The following is a 23,024-nucleotide window of genomic DNA, read 5'->3' on the forward strand; positions in this document are numbered from 1 at the left end:
ACCTGTCTCTCTGTGTGTTCCAGGGACATTGTGAAGAGGGTGGCTGACATCATGATCCTGTATGGCTTCTTCCATCTGGCAGACACCTTCGTGGTGAGATTACACTGTGTGTGTGTGACAGGGCCTAATGTGTGTGTGACAGGGCGTGATGTGTGTGTCGTGACAGGGAGTAATGTGTGACTCGTGAGAGGGCGTAATGTGTGTGTCGTGACAGGGCGTGATGTGTGACTCGTGAGAGGGCGTAATGTGTGTGTCGTGACAGGGCGTGATGTGTGTGTCGTGACAGGGCATAATGTGTGTCGTGACAGGGCGTGATGTGTGACTCGTGAGAGGGCGTAATGTGTGTGTCGTGACAGGGCGTGATGTGTGTGTCGTGACAGGGAATAATGTGTGTGTCGTGACAGGGCGTGATGTGTGTGTCGTGACAGGGCGTAATGTGTGTGTCGTGACAGGGCGTAATGTGTGTGTCGTGACAGGGCGTAATGTGTGTGTCGTGACAGGGCGTGATGTGTGTGTCGTGACAGGGCATAATGTGTGTCGTGACAGGGCGTGATGTGTGTCGTGACAGGGCGTGATGTGTGTCGTGACAGGGCGTAATGTGTGACTCGTGAGAGGGCGTAATGTGTGTGTCGTGACAGGGCGTGATGTGTGTGTCGTGACAGGGCATAATGTGTGTGTCGTGACAGGGCGTGATGTGTGTGTCGTGACAGGGCATAATGTGTGTGTCATGACAGGGCGTGATGGGTGGTGTTGTGACAGGGAGTGATGTGTGTGTGTCGTGACAGGGCATGATGTGTGTGTCATGACAGGGCGTAATGTGTGTGTCGTGACAGGGCGTAATGTGTGTGTCGTGACAGGGCGTAATGTGTGTGTCGTGACAGGGCGTAATGTGTGTGTCGTGACAGGGCGTGATGTGTGTGTCGTGACAGGGCATAATGTGTGTGTCGTGACAGGGCGTGATGTGTGTGTCGTGACAGGGCATAATGTGTGTGTCATGACAGGGCGTGATGGGTGGTGTTGTGACAGGGAGTGATGTGTGTGTGTCGTGACAGGGCATGATGTGTGTGTCGTGACAGGGCGTAATGTGTGTGTCGTGACAGGGCGTAATGTGTGTGTCGTGACAGGGCGTAATGTGTGTGTCGTGACAGGGCGTAATGTGTGTGTCGTGACAGGGCGTAATGTGTGTGTCGTGACAGGGCGTGATGTGTGTGTCGTGACAGGGAGTAATGTGTCTGTCGTGACAGGGCGTGATGTGTGTCGTGACAGGGCGTGATGTGTGTCGTGACAGGGCGTAATGTGTGACTCGTGAGAGGGCGTAATGTGTGTGTCGTGACAGGGCGTGATGTGTGTGTCGTGACAGGGAGTAATGTGTCTGTCGTGACAGGGCATAATGTGTGTCGTGACAGGGCGTGATGTGTGTCGTGACAGGGCGTGATGTGTGTCGTGACAGGGCGTAATGTGTGACTCGTGAGAGGGCGTAATGTGTGTGTCGTGACAGGGTGTGATGTGTGTGTCGTGACAGGGCATAATGTGTGTGTCGTGACAGGGCATGATGTGTGTGTCGTGACAGGGCATAATGTGTGTGTCATGACAGGGCGTGATGGGTGGTGTTGTGACAGGGAGTGATGTGTGTGTGTCATGACAGGGCATGATGGGCAGTGTCGTGACAGTGCGTGATGTGTGTGTCGTGACAGGGCGTGATGTGTGTGTCGTGACAGGGCATAATGTGTGTGTCGTGACAGGGCGTAATGTGTGTGTCGTGACAGGGCGTGATGTGTGTGTCGTGACAGGGCGTGATGTATGTGTCGTGACAGGGCGTGATGGGCAGTGTCGTGACAGTGCGTGGTGTGTGTCGTGACAGGGCGTGATTTGTGTGTCGTGACAGGGTGTGATGGGCGGTGTCGTGACAGGGCGTAATCTGTGTGTAGTGAGAGGGCGTGATGGGCAGTGTCGTGACAGTGCGTGGTGTGTGTGTCGTGACAGGGCGTAATTTGTGTGTCGTGACAGGGCGTGATGTGTGTGTCGTGACAGGGAGTGATGGGCAGTGTCGTGACAGGGCGTGATGTGTGTGACAGGGCGTGATGTGTGTGTCGTGACAGGGCATAATGTGTGTGTCGTGACAGGGCATAATGTGTGTGTCGTGACAGGGAGTGATGGGCAGTGTCGTGACAGGGCGTGATGTGTGTGTCGTGACAGGGCGTAATGTGTATGTCGTGACAGGGCGTGATGGGCAATGTCGTGACAGGGCGTGATGTGTGTGTCATGACAGGGCGTAATGTGTGTGTCGTGACAGGGCGTAATCTGTGTGTCGTGACAGGGCGTGATGTGTGTGTCGTGACAGGGCGTGATGTGTGTGTCGTGACAGGGAGTGATGGGCAGTGTCCTGACAGGGCGTGATGTGTGTGTCGTGACAGGGCGTAATGTGTGTGTCGTGACAGGGCGTAATGTGTGTGTCGTGAAAGGGCGTGATGTGTGTGTCGTGACAGGGCGTGATGGGTGGTGTCGTGATAGGGCGTAATGTGTGTGTCGTGACAGGGCGTGATGTGTGTGTCGTGACTGGGCGTAATGTGTGTGTCGTGACAGGGCGTGATGTGTGTGTCGTGACTGGGCGTAATGTGTGTGTCGTGACGGGCGTGATGTGTGTGTCGTGACATGGCGTGATGGGCAGTGTCATGACAGGGCGTGATGTGTGTGTCGTGACAGGGCGTGATATGTGTGTCATGACAGGGCGTGATGTGTGTGTCGTGACAGGGCCTAATGTGTGTGTCGTGACAGGGCCTAATGTGTGTGTCGTGACAGGGCCTAATGTGTGTGTCGTGACAGGGCCTAATGTGTGTGTCGTGACAGGGCCTAATGTGTGTGTCGTGACAGGGCGTGATGTGTGTGTCGTGACAGGGCCCTAATGTGTGTACCGTGACAGGGCGTGATGCGTGTGTCGTGACAGGGCGTGATGCGTGTGTCGTGACAGGACGTGATGCGTGTGTCGTGACAGGGTGTGATGTGTGTGTCGTGACAGGGCGTGATGGGCAGTGTCGTGACAGTGCGTGGTGTGTGTCGTGACAGGGCGTGATGTGTGTGTCGTGACAGGGCGTGATGTGTGTGTCGTGACAGGGCGTGATGTGTGTGTCGTGACAGGGCGTAATGTGTGTGTCGTGACAGGGCGTAATGTGTGTGTCGTGACAGGGCGTGATGTGTGTGTCGTGACAGGGAGTAATGTGTCTGTCGTGACAGGGCATAATGTGTGTCGTGACAGGGCGTGATGTGTGTCGTGACAGGGCGTGATGTGTGTCGTGACAGGGCGTAATGTGTGACTCGTGAGAGGGCGTAATGTGTGTGTCGTGACAGGGCGTGATGTGTGTGTCGTGACAGGGAGTAATGTGTCTGTCGTGACAGGGCATAATGTGTGTCGTGACAGGGCGTGATGTGTGTCGTGACAGGGCGTGATGTGTGTCGTGACAGGGCGTAATGTGTGACTCGTGAGAGGGCGTAATGTGTGTGTCGTGACAGGGCGTGATGTGTGTGTCGTGACAGGGCATAATGTGTGTGTCGTGACAGGGCGTGATGTGTGTGTCGTGACAGGGCATAATGTGTGTGTCATGACAGGGCGTGATGGGTGGTGTTGTGACAGGGAGTGATGTGTGTGTGTCATGACAGGGCATGATGTGTGTGTCGTGACAGGGCGTGATGTGTGTGTCGTGACAGGGTGTGATGGGCGGTGTCGTGACAGGGCGTAATCTGTGTGTAGTGAGAGGGCGTGATGGGCAGTGTCGTGACAGTGCGTGGTGTGTGTCGTGACAGGGCGTAATTTGTGTGTCGTGACAGGGAGTGATGGGCAGTGTCGTGACAGGGCGTGATGTGTGTGACAGGGCGTGATGTGTGTGTCGTGACAGGGCATAATGTGTGTGTCGTGACAGGGCATAATGTGTGTGTCGTGACAGGGAGTGATGGGCAGTGTCGTGACAGGGCGTGATGTGTGTGTCGTGACAGGGCGTAATGTGTATGTCGTGACAGGGCGTGATGGGCAATGTCGTGACAGGGCGTGATGTGTGTGTCATGACAGGGCGTAATGTGTGTGTCGTGACAGGGCGTAATCTGTGTGTCGTGACAGGGCGTGATGTGTGTGTCGTGACAGGGCGTGATGTGTGTGTCGTGACAGGGAGTGATGGGCAGTGTCCTGACAGGGCGTGATGTGTGTGTCGTGACAGGGCGTAATGTGTGTGTCGTGACAGGGCGTAATGTGTGTGTCGTGAAAGGGCGTGATGTGTGTGTCGTGACAGGGCGTGATGGGTGGTGTCGTGATAGGGCGTAATGTGTGTGTCGTGACAGGGCGTGATGTGTGTGTCGTGACTGGGCGTAATGTGTGTGTCGTGACGGGCGTGATGTGTGTGTCGTGACGGGCGTGATGTGTGTGTCGTGACATGGCGTGATGGGCAGTGTCATGACAGGGCGTGATGTGTGTGTCGTGACAGGGCGTGATATGTGTGTCATGACAGGGCGTGATGTGTGTGTCGTGACAGGGCCTAATGTGTGTGTCGTGACAGGGCCTAATGTGTGTGTCGTGACAGGGCCTAATGTGTGTGTCGTGACAGGGCCTAATGTGTGTGTCGTGACAGGGCCTAATGTGTGTGTCGTGACAGGGCGTGATGTGTGTGTCGTGACAGGGCCCTAATGTGTGTACCGTGACAGGGCGTGATGCGTGTGTCGTGACAGGGCGTGATGCGTGTGTCGTGACAGGACGTGATGCGTGTGTCGTGACAGGGTGTGATGTGTGTGTCGTGACAGGGCGTGATGGGCAGTGTCGTGACAGTGCGTGGTGTGTGTCGTGACAGGGCGTGATGTGTGTGTCGTGACAGGGCGTGATGCGTGTGTCGTGACAGGACGTGATGCGTGTGTCGTGACAGGGTGTGATGTGTGTGTCGTGACAGGGCTTGATGTGTGTGTCGTGACAGGGCGTGATGTGTGTGTCGTGACAGGGCGTGATGTGTGTGTCGTGACAGGGTTTGATGTGTGTGTCGTGACTGGGCGTAATGTGTGTGTCGTGACTGGGCGTAATGTGTGTGTCGTGACATGGCGTGATGGGCAGTGTCATGACAGGGCGTGATGTGTGTGTCGTGACAGGGCGTGATGTGTGTGTCGTGACAGGGCGTGGTGTGTGTCGTGACAGGGCGTAATGTGTGTGTCGTGACAGGGCGTTATGTGTGTGTCGTGACAGGGCGTGATGTGTGTGTTGTGACAGGGCGTAATGTGTGTGTCGTGACAGGGCGTAATATGTGTGTCGTGACAGGGCGTGATGTGTGTGTCGTGATGGGTGGTGTCGTGACAGGGCCCTAATGTGTGTACCGTGACAGGGCGTGATGCGTGTGTCGTGACAGGGCGTGATGCGTGTGTTGTGACAGGACGTGATGCGTGTGTCGTGACAGGGTGTGATGTGTGTGTCGTGACAGGGCGTGATGTGTGTGTCGTGACAGGGCGTGATGGGCAGTGTCGTGACAGTGCGTGGTGTGTGTCGTGACAGGGCGTGATGTGTGTGTCGTGACAGGGCGTGATGTGTGTGTCGTGACAGGGCGTGATGTGTGTGTCGTGACAGGGTGTGATGGGCGGTGCCGTGACAGGGCGTAATCTGTGTGTAGTGAGAGGGCGTGATGGGCAGTGTCGTGACAGTGCGTGGTGTGTGTCGTGACAGGGCGTGATGTGTGTGTCGTGACAGGGTGTGATGTGTGTGTCGTGACAGGGCGTGATGTGTGTGTCGTGACAGGTTGTGATGGGCGGTGCCGTGACAGGGCGTAATCTGTGTGTAGTGAGAGGGCGTGATGGGCAGTGTCGTGACAGTGCGTGGTGTGTGTGTCGTGACAGGGCGTAATTTGTGTGTCGTGACAGGGCGTGATGTGTGTGACAGGGCATGATGTGTGTCGTGACAGGGCATGATGTGTGTGTCGTGACAGGGCGTGATGTGTGTGTCCTGACAGGGCGTAATGTTTGTCGTGACAGGGCGTGATGTGTGTGTCCTGACAGGGCGTAATGTTTGTCGTGACAGGGCGTAATGGGCGGTGTCGTGCGTGGAGCAGGAAAGCAGAAGATTGGAGCGTTGTGTAATCTGGTGGGGTACTACTTCATTGGCTTCCCCATCGGAGTCTCCCTCATGTTCCCTAACAAGATGGGCATCATAGGTGAGTAGAGGATAAATAACAGCATGGTAATATATCAGAGGTGAGTAAAGGAGAGACAACATGGTAATATACCCTCTCTCTCTCTCTATTCTCTCTCTCTGCCTCCCCTATTCTCCCTCTTTTCCCCCTCCCTCTCTCTTTCTCTCAGGTTTGTGGATAGGCCTATTCACCTGTGTTTTAATCCAGTCCTTGTTCTTGGTAGTTCTGCTGTGTAAACTGGACTGGAAAAAAGCCAGTCAAGAGGTCAGTCAATATTTATGTCCTGTTTTTTAACCTCACTAGTTGCCTCTAACAGCTGATTTGTTTCGTCAGGCCCTGCTCTCTCTCTCTCTCTGTGTGTGTGTGTGTGTGTGTGTGTGTGTGTGTGTGTGTGTGTGTGTGTGTGTGTGTGTGTGTGTGTGTGTGTGTGTGTGTGTGTGTGTGTGTGTGTGTGTGTGTGTGTGTGTGTGTGTGTGTGTGTGTGTGTGTGTGTGTGTGTGTGGTGGGGTTCTGGTACCCACAAGGATAGTAAAACTTTGAAAATTCGCACAAGTGGGGACATTTCACCAGACCCCACAAGGAAGAATGCAATTGTAGTGTTAGGTTGGGGTTAAGGAAAATAGTATTTTGAATGGGAATCATTTGTTAGGTTCCCAAAAGGATAGTAAAACCAACATGTGTGTGTTGTCAGGCTCTGGTGAGGGCAGGAGTCCAGCTCCCTGAAATGAAAGAAGAGCAGTTTGGACTGGAGAAGAGAGGTAACATTCCAGCAGTCCCACGGTTCCATACATTCTAAATCCCACGGTTCCATATATTCTAAATCCCACGGTTCCACTTATTCTAAATCCCACGGTTCTACTTATTCTAAATCCCAGGGTTCCACTTATTCTAAATCCCACGGTTCCACATATTCTAAATCCCACGGTTCCACATATTCTAAATCCCACAGTTCCACATATTCTAAATCCCACGGTTCCACTTATTCTAAATCCCACGGTTTCACATATTCTAAATCCCACGGTTCCACATATTCTAAATCCCACGGTTCCACATATTCTAAATCCCACGGTTCCATATATTCTAAATCCCACGGTTCCACATATTCTAAATCCCACGGTTCCATATATTCTAAATCCCACGGTTCCATATATTCTAAATCCCACGGTTCCATATATTCTAAATCCCACGGTTCCATATATTCCAAGTTTTACGGTTCCTTATATTCTAAATCACACGGTTCCATATATTCTAAATCTCACGGTTCCATATATTCTAAATCCCACGGTTCCATATATTCCAAGTTTTACGGTTCCATATATTCTAAATCCCAAGGTTCCATATATTCTAAATCCCACGGTTCCATATATTCTAAATCCCACGGTTCCATATATTCTAAATCACACGGTTCCATATATTCCAAGTTTTACGGTTCCATGTATTCTAAATCACACGGTTCCATATATTCTAAATCTCACAGTTCCATATATTCTAAATCCCACGGTTCCATATGTTCCAAGTTTTAATGTTCCATATATTCTAAATCCCACGGTTCCATATATTCCAAGTTTTACGGTGCCACATATACTAAATCTCACGGTTCCATGTATTCTAAATCCCACAGTTCCATATATTCTAAATCCCACGGTTCCATATATTCTAAATCCCACGGTTTCATATATTCTAAATCCCACGTTTCAATTTATTCTAAATCCCACGGTTCCATATATTCTAAATCCCAAGCTTTCATATATTCTAAATCCCACGGTTTCATATATTCTAAATCCCACGTTTCAATTTATTCTAAATCCCACGGTTCCATATATTCTAAATCCCACGTTTCAATTTATTCTAAATCCCACGTTTCCATATATTCTAAATCCCACAGTTCCATATATTCTAAATCTCACGGTTCCATATATTCTAAATCCCACGGTTCCATATATTCTAAATCCCACGGTTCCATATATTCTAAATCCCACGGTTCCATATATTCTAAATCCCACGGTTCCTTATATTCTAAATCCCACGGTTCCATATATTCTAAATCACACGGTTCCATATATTCTAAATCTCACGGTTCCATATATTCTAAATCTCACGGTTCCATATATTCTAAATCCCACGGATCCATATATTCTAAATCCCACGGTTCCATATATTCCAAGTTTTACGGTTCCATATCAAATCAAATCTAATTTTATTTGTCACATACACATGGTTAGCAGATGTTAATGCGAGTGTAGCGAAATGCTTGTGCTTCTAGTTCCAACAATGCAGTAATAACCAACAAGTAATATAGCTAACAATTCCAAAACTACTACCTTACTACCTGGGGCGGCAGGGTAGCCTAGTGGTTAGAGCGTCGGACTAGTAACCGGAAGGTTGTGAGTTCAAACCTACTTACTACCTACTACCTGGGGCGGCAGGGTAGCCTAGTGGTTAGAGCGTCGGACTAGTAACCGGAAGGTTGTGAGTTCAAACCCCCGAGCTGACAAGGTACAAATCTGTCGTTCTGCCCCTGAACAGGCAGTTAACCCACTGTTAACCCACTGTTCCCAGGCCGTCATTGAAAATAAGAATTTGTTCTTAACTGACTTGCCTGGTTAAATAAAGGTAAAATAAAAATAAAAATAAAATAAAATAGACACAAGTCTAAGGGGATAAAGAATATGTACATAAAGATATATGAATGAGTGATGGTACAGAGCGGCATAGGCAAGATACAGTAGATGGTATTGCGTGCAGTATATACATATGAGATGAGTATGTAAACAAAGTGGCATAGTTAAAGTGGCTAGTGATACATGTATTACATAAAGATGCAGTAGATGATATAGAGTACAGTATATACGTATACATATGAGATGAATAATGTAGGGTATGTAAACATTATATTAGGGAGAATTGTTTAAAGTGGCTAGTGATACATTTTACATAATTTCCCATCAATTCCTATTATTAAAGTGGCTGGAGTTGAGTCAGTGTGTTGGCAGCAGCCACTCAATCTTAGTGGTGGCTGTTTAACAGTCTGATGGCCTTGAGATAGAAGCTGTTTTTCAGTCTCTCGGTCACAGCTTTGATGCACCTGTACTGACCTCGCCTTCTGGATGATAGCGGGGTGAACAGGCAGTGGCTCGGGTGGTTGATGTCCTTGATGATCTTTATGGCCTTCCTGTGACATCGGGTGGTGTAGGTGTCCTGGAGGGCAGGTAGTTTGCCCCCGGTGATGCGTTGTGCAGACCTCACTACCCTCTGGAGAGCCTTACGGTTGTGGGCGGAGCAGTTGCCGTACCAGGCGGTGATACAGCCCGACAGGATGCTCTCGATTGTGCATCTGTAGAAGTTTGTGAGTGCTTTTGGTGACAAGACAAATTTCTTCAGCCTCCTGAGGTTGAAGAGGCGCTGCTGCGCCTTCTTCACGATGCTGTCTGTGTGGGTGGAACAATTCAGTTTGTCTGTGATGTGTCCGCCGAGGAACTTAAAACTTACTACCCTCTCCACTACTGTTCCATCTATGTGGATAGCGGGGTGTTCCCTCTGCTGTTTCCTGAAGTCCACAATCATCTCCTTAGTTTTGTTGACGTTGAGTGTGAGGTTATTTTCCTGACACCACACTCCGAGGGCCCTCACCTCCTCCCTGTAGGCCGTCTCGTCGTTGTTGGTAATCAAGCCTACCACTGTTGTGTCGTCCGCAAACTTGATGATTGAGTTGGAGGCGTGCGTGGCCACGCAGTCGTGGGTGAACAGGGAGTACAGGAGAGGGCTCAGAACGCACTCTTGTGGGGGCCCCAGTGTTGAGGATCAGCGGGGTGGAGATGTTGTTGCCTACCCTCACCACCTGGGGGCGGCCCGTCAGGAAGTCCAGGAACCAGTTGCACAGGGCAGGGTCGAGACCCAGGGTCTCGAGCTTGATGACGAGCTTGGAGGGCACTATGGTGTTAAATGCCGAGCTGTAGTCGATGAACAGCATTCTCACATAGGTATTCCTCTTGTCCAGATGGGTTAGGGCAGTGTGCAGTGTGGGCGGTAAGCAAATTGGAGTGGGTCTAGGGTGTCAGGTAGGGTGGAGGTGATATGGTCCTTGACTAGTCTCTCAAAGCATTTCTTGATGACGGAAGTGAGTGCTACGGTAGTCGGTTAGCTCAGTTACCTTAGCTTTCTTGGGAACAGTAACAATGGTGGCCCTCTTGAAGCATGTGGGAACAACAGACTGGGATAGGGATTGATTGAATATGTCCGTAAACACACCAGCCAGCTGGTCTGCGCATGCTCTGAGGGCGCGGCTGGGGATGCCGTCTGGGCCTGCAGCCTTGTGAGGGTTGACACGTTTAAATGTTTTCCTCACGTCGGCTGCAATGAAGGAGAGTCCGCATGTTTTAGTTGCGGGCCGTGTCAGTGGCCCTGTATTGTCCTCAAAGCAGGCAAAAAAGTTATTTATTTCTACTTTGTCTCTATACTGACGCTTAGCTTGTTTGATTGCCTTGCAGAGGGAATAGTTACACTGTTTGTATTCGGTCATGTTTCCGGTCACCTTGCCCTGATTAAAAGCAGTGGTTTGCGCTTTCAGTTTCACGCGAATGCTGCCATCAATCCACGGTTTCTGGTTTGGTAATGTTTTAATCGTTGCTATGGGAATGACATCTTCAACGCACGTTCTAATGAACTCGCTCACCGAATCAGCGTATTCGTCAATGTTGTTGTCTGACGCAATACGAAACATATCCCAGTCCACGTGATGGAAGCAGTCTTGGAGTGTGGAATCAGATTGGTCGGACCAGCGTTGAACAGACCTCAGCGCAGGAGCTTCTTGTTTTAGTTTCTGTCTGTAGGCAGGAATCAACAAAATGGAGTCGTGGTCAGCTTTTCCGAAAGGAGAGCGGGGCAGGGCCTTATATGCGTCGCGGAAGTTAGAATAGCAATGATCCAAGGTTTTTCCAGCCCTGGTTGCGCAATCGATATGCTGATACAATTTATATTCTAAATCCCACGGTTCCATATATTCCAAGTTTTACGGTTCCTTATATTCTAAATCCCACGGTTCCATATATTCCAAGTTTTACGGTTCCATATATTCTAAATCCCACAGTTCCATATATTCTAAATCCCACGGTTCCATATATTCTAAATCCCACAGTTCCATATATTCTAAATCCCACAGTTCCATATATTCTAAATCCCACAGTTCCATATATTCTAAATCCCACAGTTCCATATATTCTAAATCCCACGGTTCCATATATTCTAAATCCCACGGTTCCATATATTCTAAATCCCACAGTTCCATATATTCTAAATCCCACAGTTCCATATATTCTAAATCCCACGGTTCCATATATTCTAAATCCCACGGTTCCATATATTCTAAATCCCACGGTTCCATATATTCTAAATCCCACAGTTCCATATATTCTAAATCCCACGGTTCCATATATTCTAAATCCCACGGTTCCATATATTCTAAATCCCACGGTTCCATATATTCTAAATCCCACAGTTCCATATATTCTAAATCCCACAGTTCCACATATTCTAAATCCCACAGTTCCATATATTCTAAATCCCACGGTTCCATATATTCTAAATCCCACTGTTCCATATATTCTAAATCCCACAGTTCCATATATTCTAAATCCCACGGTTCCATATATTCTAAATCCCACGGTTCCATATATTCCAAGTTTTACGGTTCCTTATATTCTAAATCCCACGGTTCCATATATTCCAAGTTTTACGGTTCCTTATATTCTAAATCCCACAGTTCCATATATTCTAAATCCCACTGTTCCATATATTCTAAATCCCACGGTTCCATATATTCTAAATCCCACAGTTCCATATATTCCAAGTTTTACGGTTCCTTATATTCTAAATCCCACGGTTCCATATATTCCAAGTTTTACGGTTCCATATATTCTAAATTTCACAGTTCCATATATTCTAAATCCCACGGTTCCATATATTCTAAATCCCACGGTTCCATATATTCCAAGTTTTACGGTTCCTTATATTCTAAATCCCACGGTTCCATATATTCCAAGTTTTACGGTTCCATATATTCTAAATCCCACGGTTCCATATATTCTAAATCCCACAGTTCCATATATTCTAAATCCCACAGTTCCATATATTCTAAATCCCACGGTTCCATATATTCTAAATCCCACGGTTCCATATATTCTAAATCCCACGGTTCCATATATTCTAAATCCCACTGTTCCATATATTCTAAATCCCACAGTTCCATATATTCTAAATCCCACGGTTCCATATATTCTAAATCCCACGGTTCCATATATTCCAAGTTTTACGGTTCCTTATATTCTAAATCCCACGGTTCCATATATTCCAAGTTTTACGGTTCCATATATTCTAAATCCCACGGTTCCATATATTCTAAATCCCACGGTTCCATATATTCTAAATCCCACAGTTCCATATATTCTAAATCCCACGGTTCCATATATTCCAAGTTCCATGATTACATATACAGTATGACACTTGACATATAGAGCTCTGAAAGCTTTGCCATGCTTGTTTTTTTTACAGCAGCCCTATGTCTTTACATGGTGTGTAACTTTACATGGTGTGTAACCCTCTAGGCTGGTCGGAGGCGGTCCCACCCAGCGACGAGAGTCCTGGGGAGGGAAAGACGGACGTGGAGGGGCTGGGTGGGGACAGGGGGGAAGGCGGGGGGGAGTTAGAGGCTGAGGCGGGGCCGGTGGTCAGTACGGTGAGGTTGACTGTCAGACAGCTGGTGCTTCGTCGTGGGCTAGTTGTCATCCTCATGTTCCTCATCCTCACCGCTGGAATCATCCTCAGTGAACTGCTCACCAGCCTGCTGCTCGGATAAACTGAGCCAAAGAGATTACCCACAGCCACATATACAGTACAGGAGGTTACTACAGCCACATATACAGTACAGGAGGTTACCACAGCCACATATACAGTACAGGAGGTTATACAGCCACATATGCAGTACAGGAGGTTATACAGCCACATATGCAGTACAGTAGGTTACCACAGCCACATATACAGTACAGGAGGTTACCACAGCCACATATACAGTACAGGAGGTTACCACAGCCACATATACAGTACAGGAGGTTACCACAGCCACATATGCAGTACAGGAGTTTACCACAGCCACATATACAATACAGGAGGTTACCCACAGCCACATATACAGTACAGGAGGTTACTCACAACCACATATACGGGAGGTTACAGTCAAACACATATACAGGAGTTTACAGTCAACCACATATACAGTACAGGAGGATACCCTCAACCACATATACAGGAGATTACACTCAACCACATATACTGTACAGGGGGTTACAGTCAACCACATATACAGGAGGTTACACACAACCACATATACAGTACAGGAGGCTACACACAACCACATATACAGTACAGGAGGTTACCCACAGCCACATATACAGTACAGGAGGTTCCCCACAGTACAGGAGTTTACCAACAGCCACATATACAGTACAGGAGGTTACCACAGCCACATATTCAATACAAGAGGTTACCACAGCCACATATACAGTGCAGGAGATTACCCACAGCCACATATACAGTACAGGAGGTTACTCACAGCCACATGTACAGTACAGGAGGTTACCCACAGCCAGATATACAGTACAGGAGGTTACTCACAGCGACAAATACAGTACAGGAGGTTTCCCACAGTACAGGAGGTTACCACAGCCACATATACAGTACAGGAGGTTTCCCACAGTACAGGAGGTTACCCACAGCCACATATGCAGTACAGGAGGTTACCCATTGTACAGGAGGTTACCCACAGCCACATATATAGTACAGGAGCTTTCCCACACCCAGATATACAGTACAGGAGGTTACCCACAGCCACATATGCAGTACAGGAGGTTACCCACAGTACAGGAGGTTACCCACAGCCACATATACAGTGCAGGAGGTTCCCATAGTACAGGAGATTACACACAGCCACACATACAGTGCAGGAGGTTACCACAGCCACATATACAATACAGGAGGTTGCCCACAGCCACATATACAATACAGGAGGTTACTACAGTCACATTTACAATACAGGAGGTTACCCACAGCCACATATACAGTACAGGAGGTTACCCACAGCCACATATACAGTACAGGAGGTTACCCACAGCCACATATACAGGAGGTTACTCACAACCACATATACAGTACAGGAGGTTACTCACAACCACATATACAGGAGGTTACAGTCAACCACATATACAGGAGGTTACAGTCAACCACATACACAGTACAGGAGGTTACCCACAACCACATATACAGGAGATTACAGTCAACCACATATGCAGTACAGGAGGTTACCCACAGTACAGGAGGTTACCCACAGCCACATATATAGTACAGGAGGTTACCCATAGTACAGGAGATTACCCACAGCCACACATACAGTGCAGGAGGTTACCACAGCCACATATACAATACAGGAGGTTACCCACAGCCACATATACTATACAGGAGGTTACTACAGTCAGATTTACAATACAGGAGGTTACCCACAGCCACATATACAGTACAGGAGGTTGCCCACAGCCACATATACAGGAGGTTACTCACAACCACATATACAGGAGGTTACAGTCAACCACATATACAGTACAGGAGATTAGTCAACCACATATACAGTACACGAGCCATATGTATTTAAACCAAATATGGTACTCACACAGCCATACAGGAGTTACTGTATGACCCAAATATACATATACAGTACAGGAGGTTACAGTCAACCACATATACATGAGCCATATGTATTTAAACCAAAGATGGTACTCACACAGCCATACAGGAGTTACTGTATGACCCAAAGGGTTCCCTGCTGTGGACATTTAATCATGGACAATAGAAGGGAATGATCACTAACCCAGAAGGCAACATTTGGCACATTATGTCGTCTTAATAATGTAATTTACTGGTTATTAACTGGATAAGAATTTGTATAGCCAGATGACAACCCTGGTCTCTGTTACCAGTTAGACATATCTTGACAAGATCAGGATGGGAAGGACCTTTCATTTTGGTTGTTATCAGATTACAGACAGTATTTTCCTGGTTGGTAAAAAGACGTTAAGGAAACTTCCTACAACCGGTATACAACCTGACCAGTTTTGCCCACTGGGAACAGGTTCAGGGTTGGTCATCCCTTGAAGGTTATTAACACTGTTAGCATTGCAGGGCATGTCGGAATGGCTTCCACTGACTTGAGAAGGTCGTGGAAACAATGCTCTTAATTAGATAAGGAGATGTGTGTTCGGTAACAAAGCTCTTTTTTAAGGAGATGTTTTTCTGGTGGCTACTAATAACAACAAGTCTGTTGTGTTTTGAAGTGGAGCTGGTTCCCTATTCTGCTTTTCACGTTCTGTCATCATTAAATTAAATCTGCATAAACTGTGCTGTGCTCTTCTTGTTTCACTGGCTGATGTCCCTAGCATGGGTTTATAGGACGCTAGTCCCTAGCATGGGTTTATAGGACGCTAGTCCCTAGCATGGGTTTATAGGATGCTAGTCACTAGCATTGGTTTATAGGATGCTAGTCCCTAGCATTGGTTTATAGGATGCTAGTCCCTAGCATGGGTTTATAGGACGCTAGTCCCTAGCATGGGTTTATAGGATGCTAGTCACTAGCATTGGTTTATAGGATGCTAGTCCCTAGCATGGGTTTATAGGACGCTAGTCCCTAGCATGGGTTTATAGGATGCTAGTCCCTAAAATGGGTTTACAGGATGCTAGTCCCTAGAATGGGTTTATAGGATGCTAGTCCCTAGAATGGGTTTATAGGATGCTAGTCCCTAGCATGGGTTTATAGGACACAAGTCCCTAGCATGGGTTTATAGGACACAAGTCCTATAACACCTTTAGGGACAGCTCTAACAACACCTTTAGGGACAACACCTTTAGGGACAGCTCTAACAACACCTTTAGGGACAACACCTTTAGGGGCAGCTCTAACAACACCTTTAGGGGCAGCTCTAACAACTCCTTTAGGGACAGCTCTAACAACACCTTTAGGGACATCTCTAACAACACCTTCAGGGACAGCTCTAACAACACCTTTAGGGACAACACCTTTAGGGACAACAACACCTTTAGGGACAGCTCTAACAACACCTTTAGAGACAGCTCTAACAACACCTTTAGGGACAACACCTTTAGGGACAGCTCTAACAACACCTTCAGGGACAGGTCTCACAACACCTTTAGGGACAACACCTTTAGGGACAGCTCTAACAACACCTTTAGGGACAACACCTTTAGGGGCAGCTCTAACAACACCTTCAGGGACAGCTCTAACAACACCTTTAGGGACAACACCTTTAGGGACAACAACACCTTTAGGGACAGCTCTAACAACACCTTTAGAGACAGCTCTAACAACACCTTTAGGGACAACACCTTTAGGGACAGCTCTAACAACACCTTCAGGGACAGGTCTCACAACACCTTTAGGGACAACACCTTTAGGGACAGCTCTAACAACACCTTTAGGGACAACACCTTTAGGGGCAGCTCTAACAACACCTTTAGGGACAGCTCTAACAACACCTTTTAGGGACAGCTCTAACAAGACCTTTAGGGACAACACCTTCAGGGACAGCTCTAACAACACCTTTAGGGACAGCTCCAGCAACACCTTCAGGGACAGCTCTAACAACACCTTTAGGGACAACACCTTTAGGGACAACAACACCTTTAGGAACAGCTCTAACAATACATTTAGGGACAGCTCTAACAACACCTTTAGGGACAACACCTTAGGGACAGCTCTAACAACACCTTTAGGGACAGCTCTAACAACACCTTTAGGGACAACACCTTTAGGGACAGCTCTAACAACACCTTTAGGGACCACACCTTTAGGGACAGCTCTAACAACACGTTTAGGGACAGCTCTAACAAACACCTTTAGGGACAACACCTTTAGGGACAACAACGCCTTTAGGGACAGCTCTAAAAACACCTTTGGGAACAGCTCTAACAACACCTTTAGGGACAGCATTAACAACACCTTCAGGGACAGCTCTAACAACACCTTTAGGGACAACACCTTTAGGGACAACACCTTTAGGGATAACACCTTTAGGGACATCTCTAACAACACCTTTAGGGACAGCTCTAATGACACCTTTAGGGACAGCTCTAACAACACCTTTAGGGACAGCTCTAGCAACACCTTTAGGGACAGCTCTAACAACACCTTTAGGGACAGCTCTAACAACACCTTTAGGGACAACTCTAACAACACCTTTAGGGACAGCTCTAACAACACCTTTAGGGACAACAACACCTTTATGGACAGCTCTAACAACACCTTTAGGGACAGCTCTAACAACACCTTTATGGACAGCTCTAGCAACACCTTTAGGGACAGCTCTAACAACACCTTTAGGGACAGCTCTAACAACACCTTTATGGACAACACCTTTAGGGACAGCTCTAACAACACCTTTAGGGGCAGCTCTAACAACACCTTTAGGGACAGCTCTAACAACACCTTTAGGGACAACACCTTAGGGACAGCTCTAACAACACCTTTAGGGACAGCTCTAACAACACCTTTAGGGACAGCATTAACAACACCTTCAGGGACAGCTCTAACAACACCTTTAGGGACAACACCTTTAGGGACAACACCTTTAGGGACATCTCTAACAACAACTTTAGGGACAACTCTAACAACACCTTTAGGGACAGCTCTAACAACACCTTTAGGGACAGCTCTAACAACACCTTTAGGGACAACACCTTTAGTGACAGCTCTAACAACACCTTTAGGGACAGCTCTAACAACACCTTTATGGACAACACCTTTAGGGGCAGCTCTAACAACACCTTTAGGGACAGCTCTAACAACACCTTTAGGGACAACACCTTAGGGACAGCTCTAACAACACCTTTAGGGACAGCTCTAACAACACCTTTAGGGACAACACCTTTAGGGACAGCTCTAACAACACTTTTAGGGACCACACCTTTAGCGACAGCTCTAACAACACGTTTAGGGACAGCTATAACAAACACCTTTAGGGACAACACCTTTAGGGACAACAACGCCTTTAGGGACAGCTCTAAAAACACCTTTGGGAACAGCTCTAACAACACCTTTAGGGACAGCTCTACAACACCTTTAGGGACAGCATTAACAACACCTTCAGGGACAGCTCTAACAACACCTTTAGGGACAACACCTTTAGGGACAACACCTTTAGGGACATCTCTAACAACACCTTTAGGGACAGCTCTAATGACACCTTTAGGGACAACACCTTTAGGGACAGCTCTAAAAACACCTTTAGGGACAGCTCTAACAACACCTTTAGGGACAACACCTTTAGGGGCAGCTCTATAAACACCTTTAGGGACAGCTCTAACAACACCTTTAGGGACAGCTCTAACAAGACCTTTAGGGACAACACCTTTAGGGACAGCTCTAACAACACCTTTAGGGACAGCTCCAGCAACACCTCCAGGGACAGCTCTAACAACACCTTTAGGGACAACACCTTTAGGGACAACAACACCTTTAGGAACAGCTCTAACAATACATTTAGGGACAGCTCTAACAACACCTTTAGGGACCACACCTTTAGGGACAGCTCTAACAACACGTTTAGGGACAGCTCTAACAAACACCTTTAGGAACAACACCTTTAGGGACAACAACGCCTTTAGGGACAGCTCTAAAAACACCTTTGGGAACAGCTCTAACAACACCTTTAGGGACAGCTCTAACAACACCTTTAGGGACAGCATTAACAACACCTTCAGGGACAGCTCTAACAACACCTTTAGGGACAACACCTTTAGGGACAACACCTTTAGGGATAACACCTTTAGGGACATCTCTAACAACACCTTTAGGGACAGCTCTAATGACACCTTTAGGGACAACACATTTAGGGACAACAACACCTTTAGGGACAGCTCTAAAAACACCTTTAGGGACAGCTCTAACAACACCTTTAGGGACAGCTCTAGCAACACCTTTAGGGACAGCTCTAGCAACACCTTTAGGGACAGCTCTAACAACACCTTTAGGGACAGCTTTAACAACACCTTTAGGGACAGCTCTAACAACATCTTTAGGGACAACAACACCTTTATGGACAGCTCTAACAACACCTTTAGGGACAGCTATAACAACACCTTTATGGACAGCTCTAGCAGCACCTTTAGGGACAGCTCTAACAACACCTTTAGGGACATCTCTACCAACACCTTTAGGGACAACTCTAACAACACCTTTAGGGACAGCTCTAACAACACCTTTAGGGACAGCTCTAACAACACCTTTAGGGACAGCTCTAACAACACCTTTAGGGACAACACCTTTAGTGACAGCTCTAACAACACCTTTAGGGACAGCTCTAACAACACCTTTATGGACAACACCTTTAGGGACAGCTCTACAACACCTTTAGGGGCAGCTCTAACAACACCTTTAGGGACAGCTCTAACAACACCTTTAGGGACAACACCTTAGGGACAGCTCTAACAACACCTTTAGGGACAGCTCTAACAACACCTTTAGGGACAACACCTTTAGGGACAGCTCTAAAAACACCTTTAGGGACCACACCTTTAGGGACAGCTCTAACAACACGTTTAGGGACAGCTCTAACAAACACCTTTAGGGACAACACCTTTAGGGACAACAACGCCTTTAGGGACAGCTCTAAAAACACCTTTGGGAACAGCTCTAACAACACCTTTAGGGACAGCTCTAACAACACCTTTAGGGACAGCATTAACAACACCTTCAGGGACAGCTCTAACAACACCTTTAGGGACAACACCTTTAGGGACAACACCTTTAGGGACATCTCTAACAACACCTTTAGGGACAACTCTAACAACACCTTCAGGGACAGCTCTAACAACACCTTTAGGGACAGCTCTAACAACACCTTTAGGGACAACACCTTTAGTGACAGCTCTAACAACACCTTTAGGGACAGCTCTAACAACACCTTTATGGACAACACCTTTAGGGACAGCTCTAACAACACCTTTAGGGACAACACCTTTAGGGACAACACCTTTAGGGACATCTCTAACAACACCTTTAGGGGCAGCTCTAACAACACCTTTAGGGACAGCTCTAACAACACCTTTAGGGACAACACCTTAGGGACAGCTCTAACAACACCTTTAGGGACAGCTCTAACAACACCTTTAGGGACAGCTCTAACAACACCTTTAGGGACAACACCTTTAGGGACAACAACGCCTTTAGGGACAGCTCTAAAAACACCTTTGGGAACAGCTCTAACAACACCTTTAGGGACAGCATTAACAACACCTTCAGGGACAGCTCTAACAACACCTTTAGGGACAACACCTTTAGGGACAACAACTTTATGGACAGCTCTAACAACACCTTTAGGGACAGCTATAACAACACCTTTATGGACAGCTCTAGCAACACCTTTAGGGACACCTCTAACAACACCTTTAGGGACATCTCTAACAACACCTTTAGGGACAACTCTAACAACACCTTTAGGGACAGCTCTAACAACACCTTTAGGGACAGCTCTAACAACACCTTTAGGGACAGCTCTAACAACACCTTTAGGGACAACACCTTTAGTGACAGCTCTAACAACACCTTTAGGGACAGCTCTAACAACACCTTTATGGACAACACCTTTAGGGACAGCTCTACAACACCTTTAGGGGCAGCTCTAACAACACCTTTAGGGACAGCTCTAACAACACCTTTAGGGACAACACCTTAGGGACAGCTCTAACAACACCTTTAGGGACAGCTCTAACAACACCTTTAGGGACAACACCTTTAGGGACAGCTCTAACAACACCTTTAGGGACCACACCTTTAGGGACAGCTCTAACAACACGTTTAGGGACAGCTCTAACAAACACCTTTAGGGACAACACCTTTAGGGACAACAACGCCTTTAGGGACAGCTCTAAAAACACCTTTGGGAACAGCTCTAACAACACCTTTAGGGACAGCTCTAACAACATCTTTAGGGACAACAACACCTTTATGGACAGCTCTAACAACACCTTTAGGGACAGCTATAACAACACCTTTATGGACAGCTCTAGCAACACCTTTAGGGACATCTCTAACAACACCTTTAGGGACAACTCTAACAACACCTTTAGGGACAGCTCTAACAACACCTTTAGGGACAGCTCTAACAACACCTTTAGGGACAGCTCTAACAACACCTTTAGGGACAACACCTTTAGTGACAGCTCTAACAACACCTTTAGGGACAGCTCTAACAACACCTTTATGGACAACACCTTTAGGGACAGCTCTACAACACCTTTAGGGGCAGCTCTAACAACACCTTTAGGGACAGCTCTAACAACACCTTTAGGGACAACACCTTAGGGACAGCTCTAACAACACCTTTAGGGACAGCTCTAACAACACCTTTAGGGACAACACCTTTAGGGACAGCTCTAACAACACCTTTAGGGACCACACCTTTAGGGACAGCTCTAACAACACGTTTAGGGACAGCTCTAACAAACACCTTTAGGGACAACACCTTTAGGGACAACAACGCCTTTAGGGACAGCTCTAAAAACACCTTTGGGAACAGCTCTAACAACACCTTTAGGGACAGCTCTAACAACACCTTTAGGGACAGCATTAACAACACCTTCAGGGACAGCTCTAACAACACCTTTAGGGACAACACCTTTAGGGACAACACCTTTAGGGACATCTCTAACAACACCTTTAGGGACAACTCTAACAACACCTTCAGGGACAGCTCTAACAACACCTTTAGGGACAGCTCTAACAACACCTTTAGGGACAACACCTTTAGTGACAGCTCTAACAACACCTTTAGGGACAGCTCTAACAACACCTTTATGGACAACACCTTTAGGGACAGCTCTAACAACACCTTTAGGGACAACACCTTTAGGGACAACACCTTTAGGGACATCTCTAACAACAACTTTAGGGACAACTCTAACAACACCTTTAGGGACAGCTCTAACAACACCTTTAGGGACAGCTCTAACATCACCTTTAGGGACAACACCTTTAGTGACAGCTCTAACAACACCTTTAGGGACAGCTCTAACAACACCTTTATGGACAACACCTTTAGGGACAGCTCTAACAACACCTTTAGGGGCAGCTCTAACAACACCTTTAGGGACAGCTCTAACAACACCTTTAGGGACAACACCTTAGGGACAGCTCTAACAACACCTTTAGGGACAGCTCTAACAACACCTTTAGGGACAGCTCTAACAACACCTTTAGGGACAACACCTTTAGGGACAACAACGCCTTTAGGGACAGCTCTAAAAACACCTTTGGGAACAGCTCTAACAACACCTTTAGGGACAGCTCTAACAACACCTTTAGGGACAGCATTAACAACACCTTCAGGGACAGCTCTAACAACACCTTTAGGGACAACACCTTTAGGGACAACACCTTTAGGGATAACACCTTTAGGGACATCTCTAACAACACCTTTAGGGACAGCTCTAATGACACCTTTAGGGACAACACATTTAGGGACAACAACAACTTTAGGGACAGCTCTAAAAACACCTTTAGGGACAGCTCTAACAACACCTTTAGGGACAGCTCTAGCAACACCTTTAGGGACAGCTCTAACAACACCTTTAGGGACAGCTCTAACAACACCTTTAGGGACAGCTCTAACAACACCTTTAGGGACAGCATTAACAACACCTTCAGGGACAGCTCTAACAACACCTTTAGGGACAACACCTTTAGGGACAACACCTTTAGGGATAACACCTTTAGGGACATCTCTAACAACACCTTTAGGGACAGCTCTAATGACACCTTTAGGGACA

The 23,024-nt window shown here is 47.3% G+C and overlaps 1 protein-coding gene across 5 annotated transcripts in view; it reads left to right on the forward strand.

Annotated features, from left to right (window-relative positions):
• LOC139417906 (multidrug and toxin extrusion protein 1-like) overlaps positions 1 to 15,581 on the forward strand; it is a 43,542-nt gene extending 27,961 nt beyond the window's left edge. Inside the window, exons 13-18 of one of the 5 annotated variants that reach the window (XR_011635249.1) lie at positions 24 to 93; positions 6,035 to 6,167; positions 6,316 to 6,410; positions 6,838 to 6,904; positions 12,746 to 14,353; positions 14,463 to 15,581. Coding sequence is in view for 1 of the 5 variants with exons in the window: in XM_071166892.1 (XP_071022993.1) it covers positions 24 to 93; positions 6,035 to 6,167; positions 6,316 to 6,410; positions 6,838 to 6,904; positions 12,746 to 12,996 (616 nt within the window). In the remaining 4 variants the exon portion in view is untranslated. Of the gene's footprint in view, positions 1 to 23; positions 94 to 6,034; positions 6,168 to 6,315; positions 6,411 to 6,837; positions 6,905 to 12,745 lie in introns of all 5 variants that reach the window. The other 4 variants (XR_011635251.1, XR_011635252.1, XR_011635250.1 and 1 more) reach the window with 4 other exon arrangements.
• The last annotated feature ends 7,443 nt before the right edge of the window (positions 15,582 to 23,024 follow it).

The sequence above is a fragment of the Oncorhynchus clarkii genome, chromosome 10 (genome assembly GCF_045791955.1).
Source record: "Oncorhynchus clarkii lewisi isolate Uvic-CL-2024 chromosome 10, UVic_Ocla_1.0, whole genome shotgun sequence".
In the NCBI taxonomy this organism is placed as follows: Eukaryota; Metazoa; Chordata; class Actinopteri; order Salmoniformes; family Salmonidae; genus Oncorhynchus; species Oncorhynchus clarkii.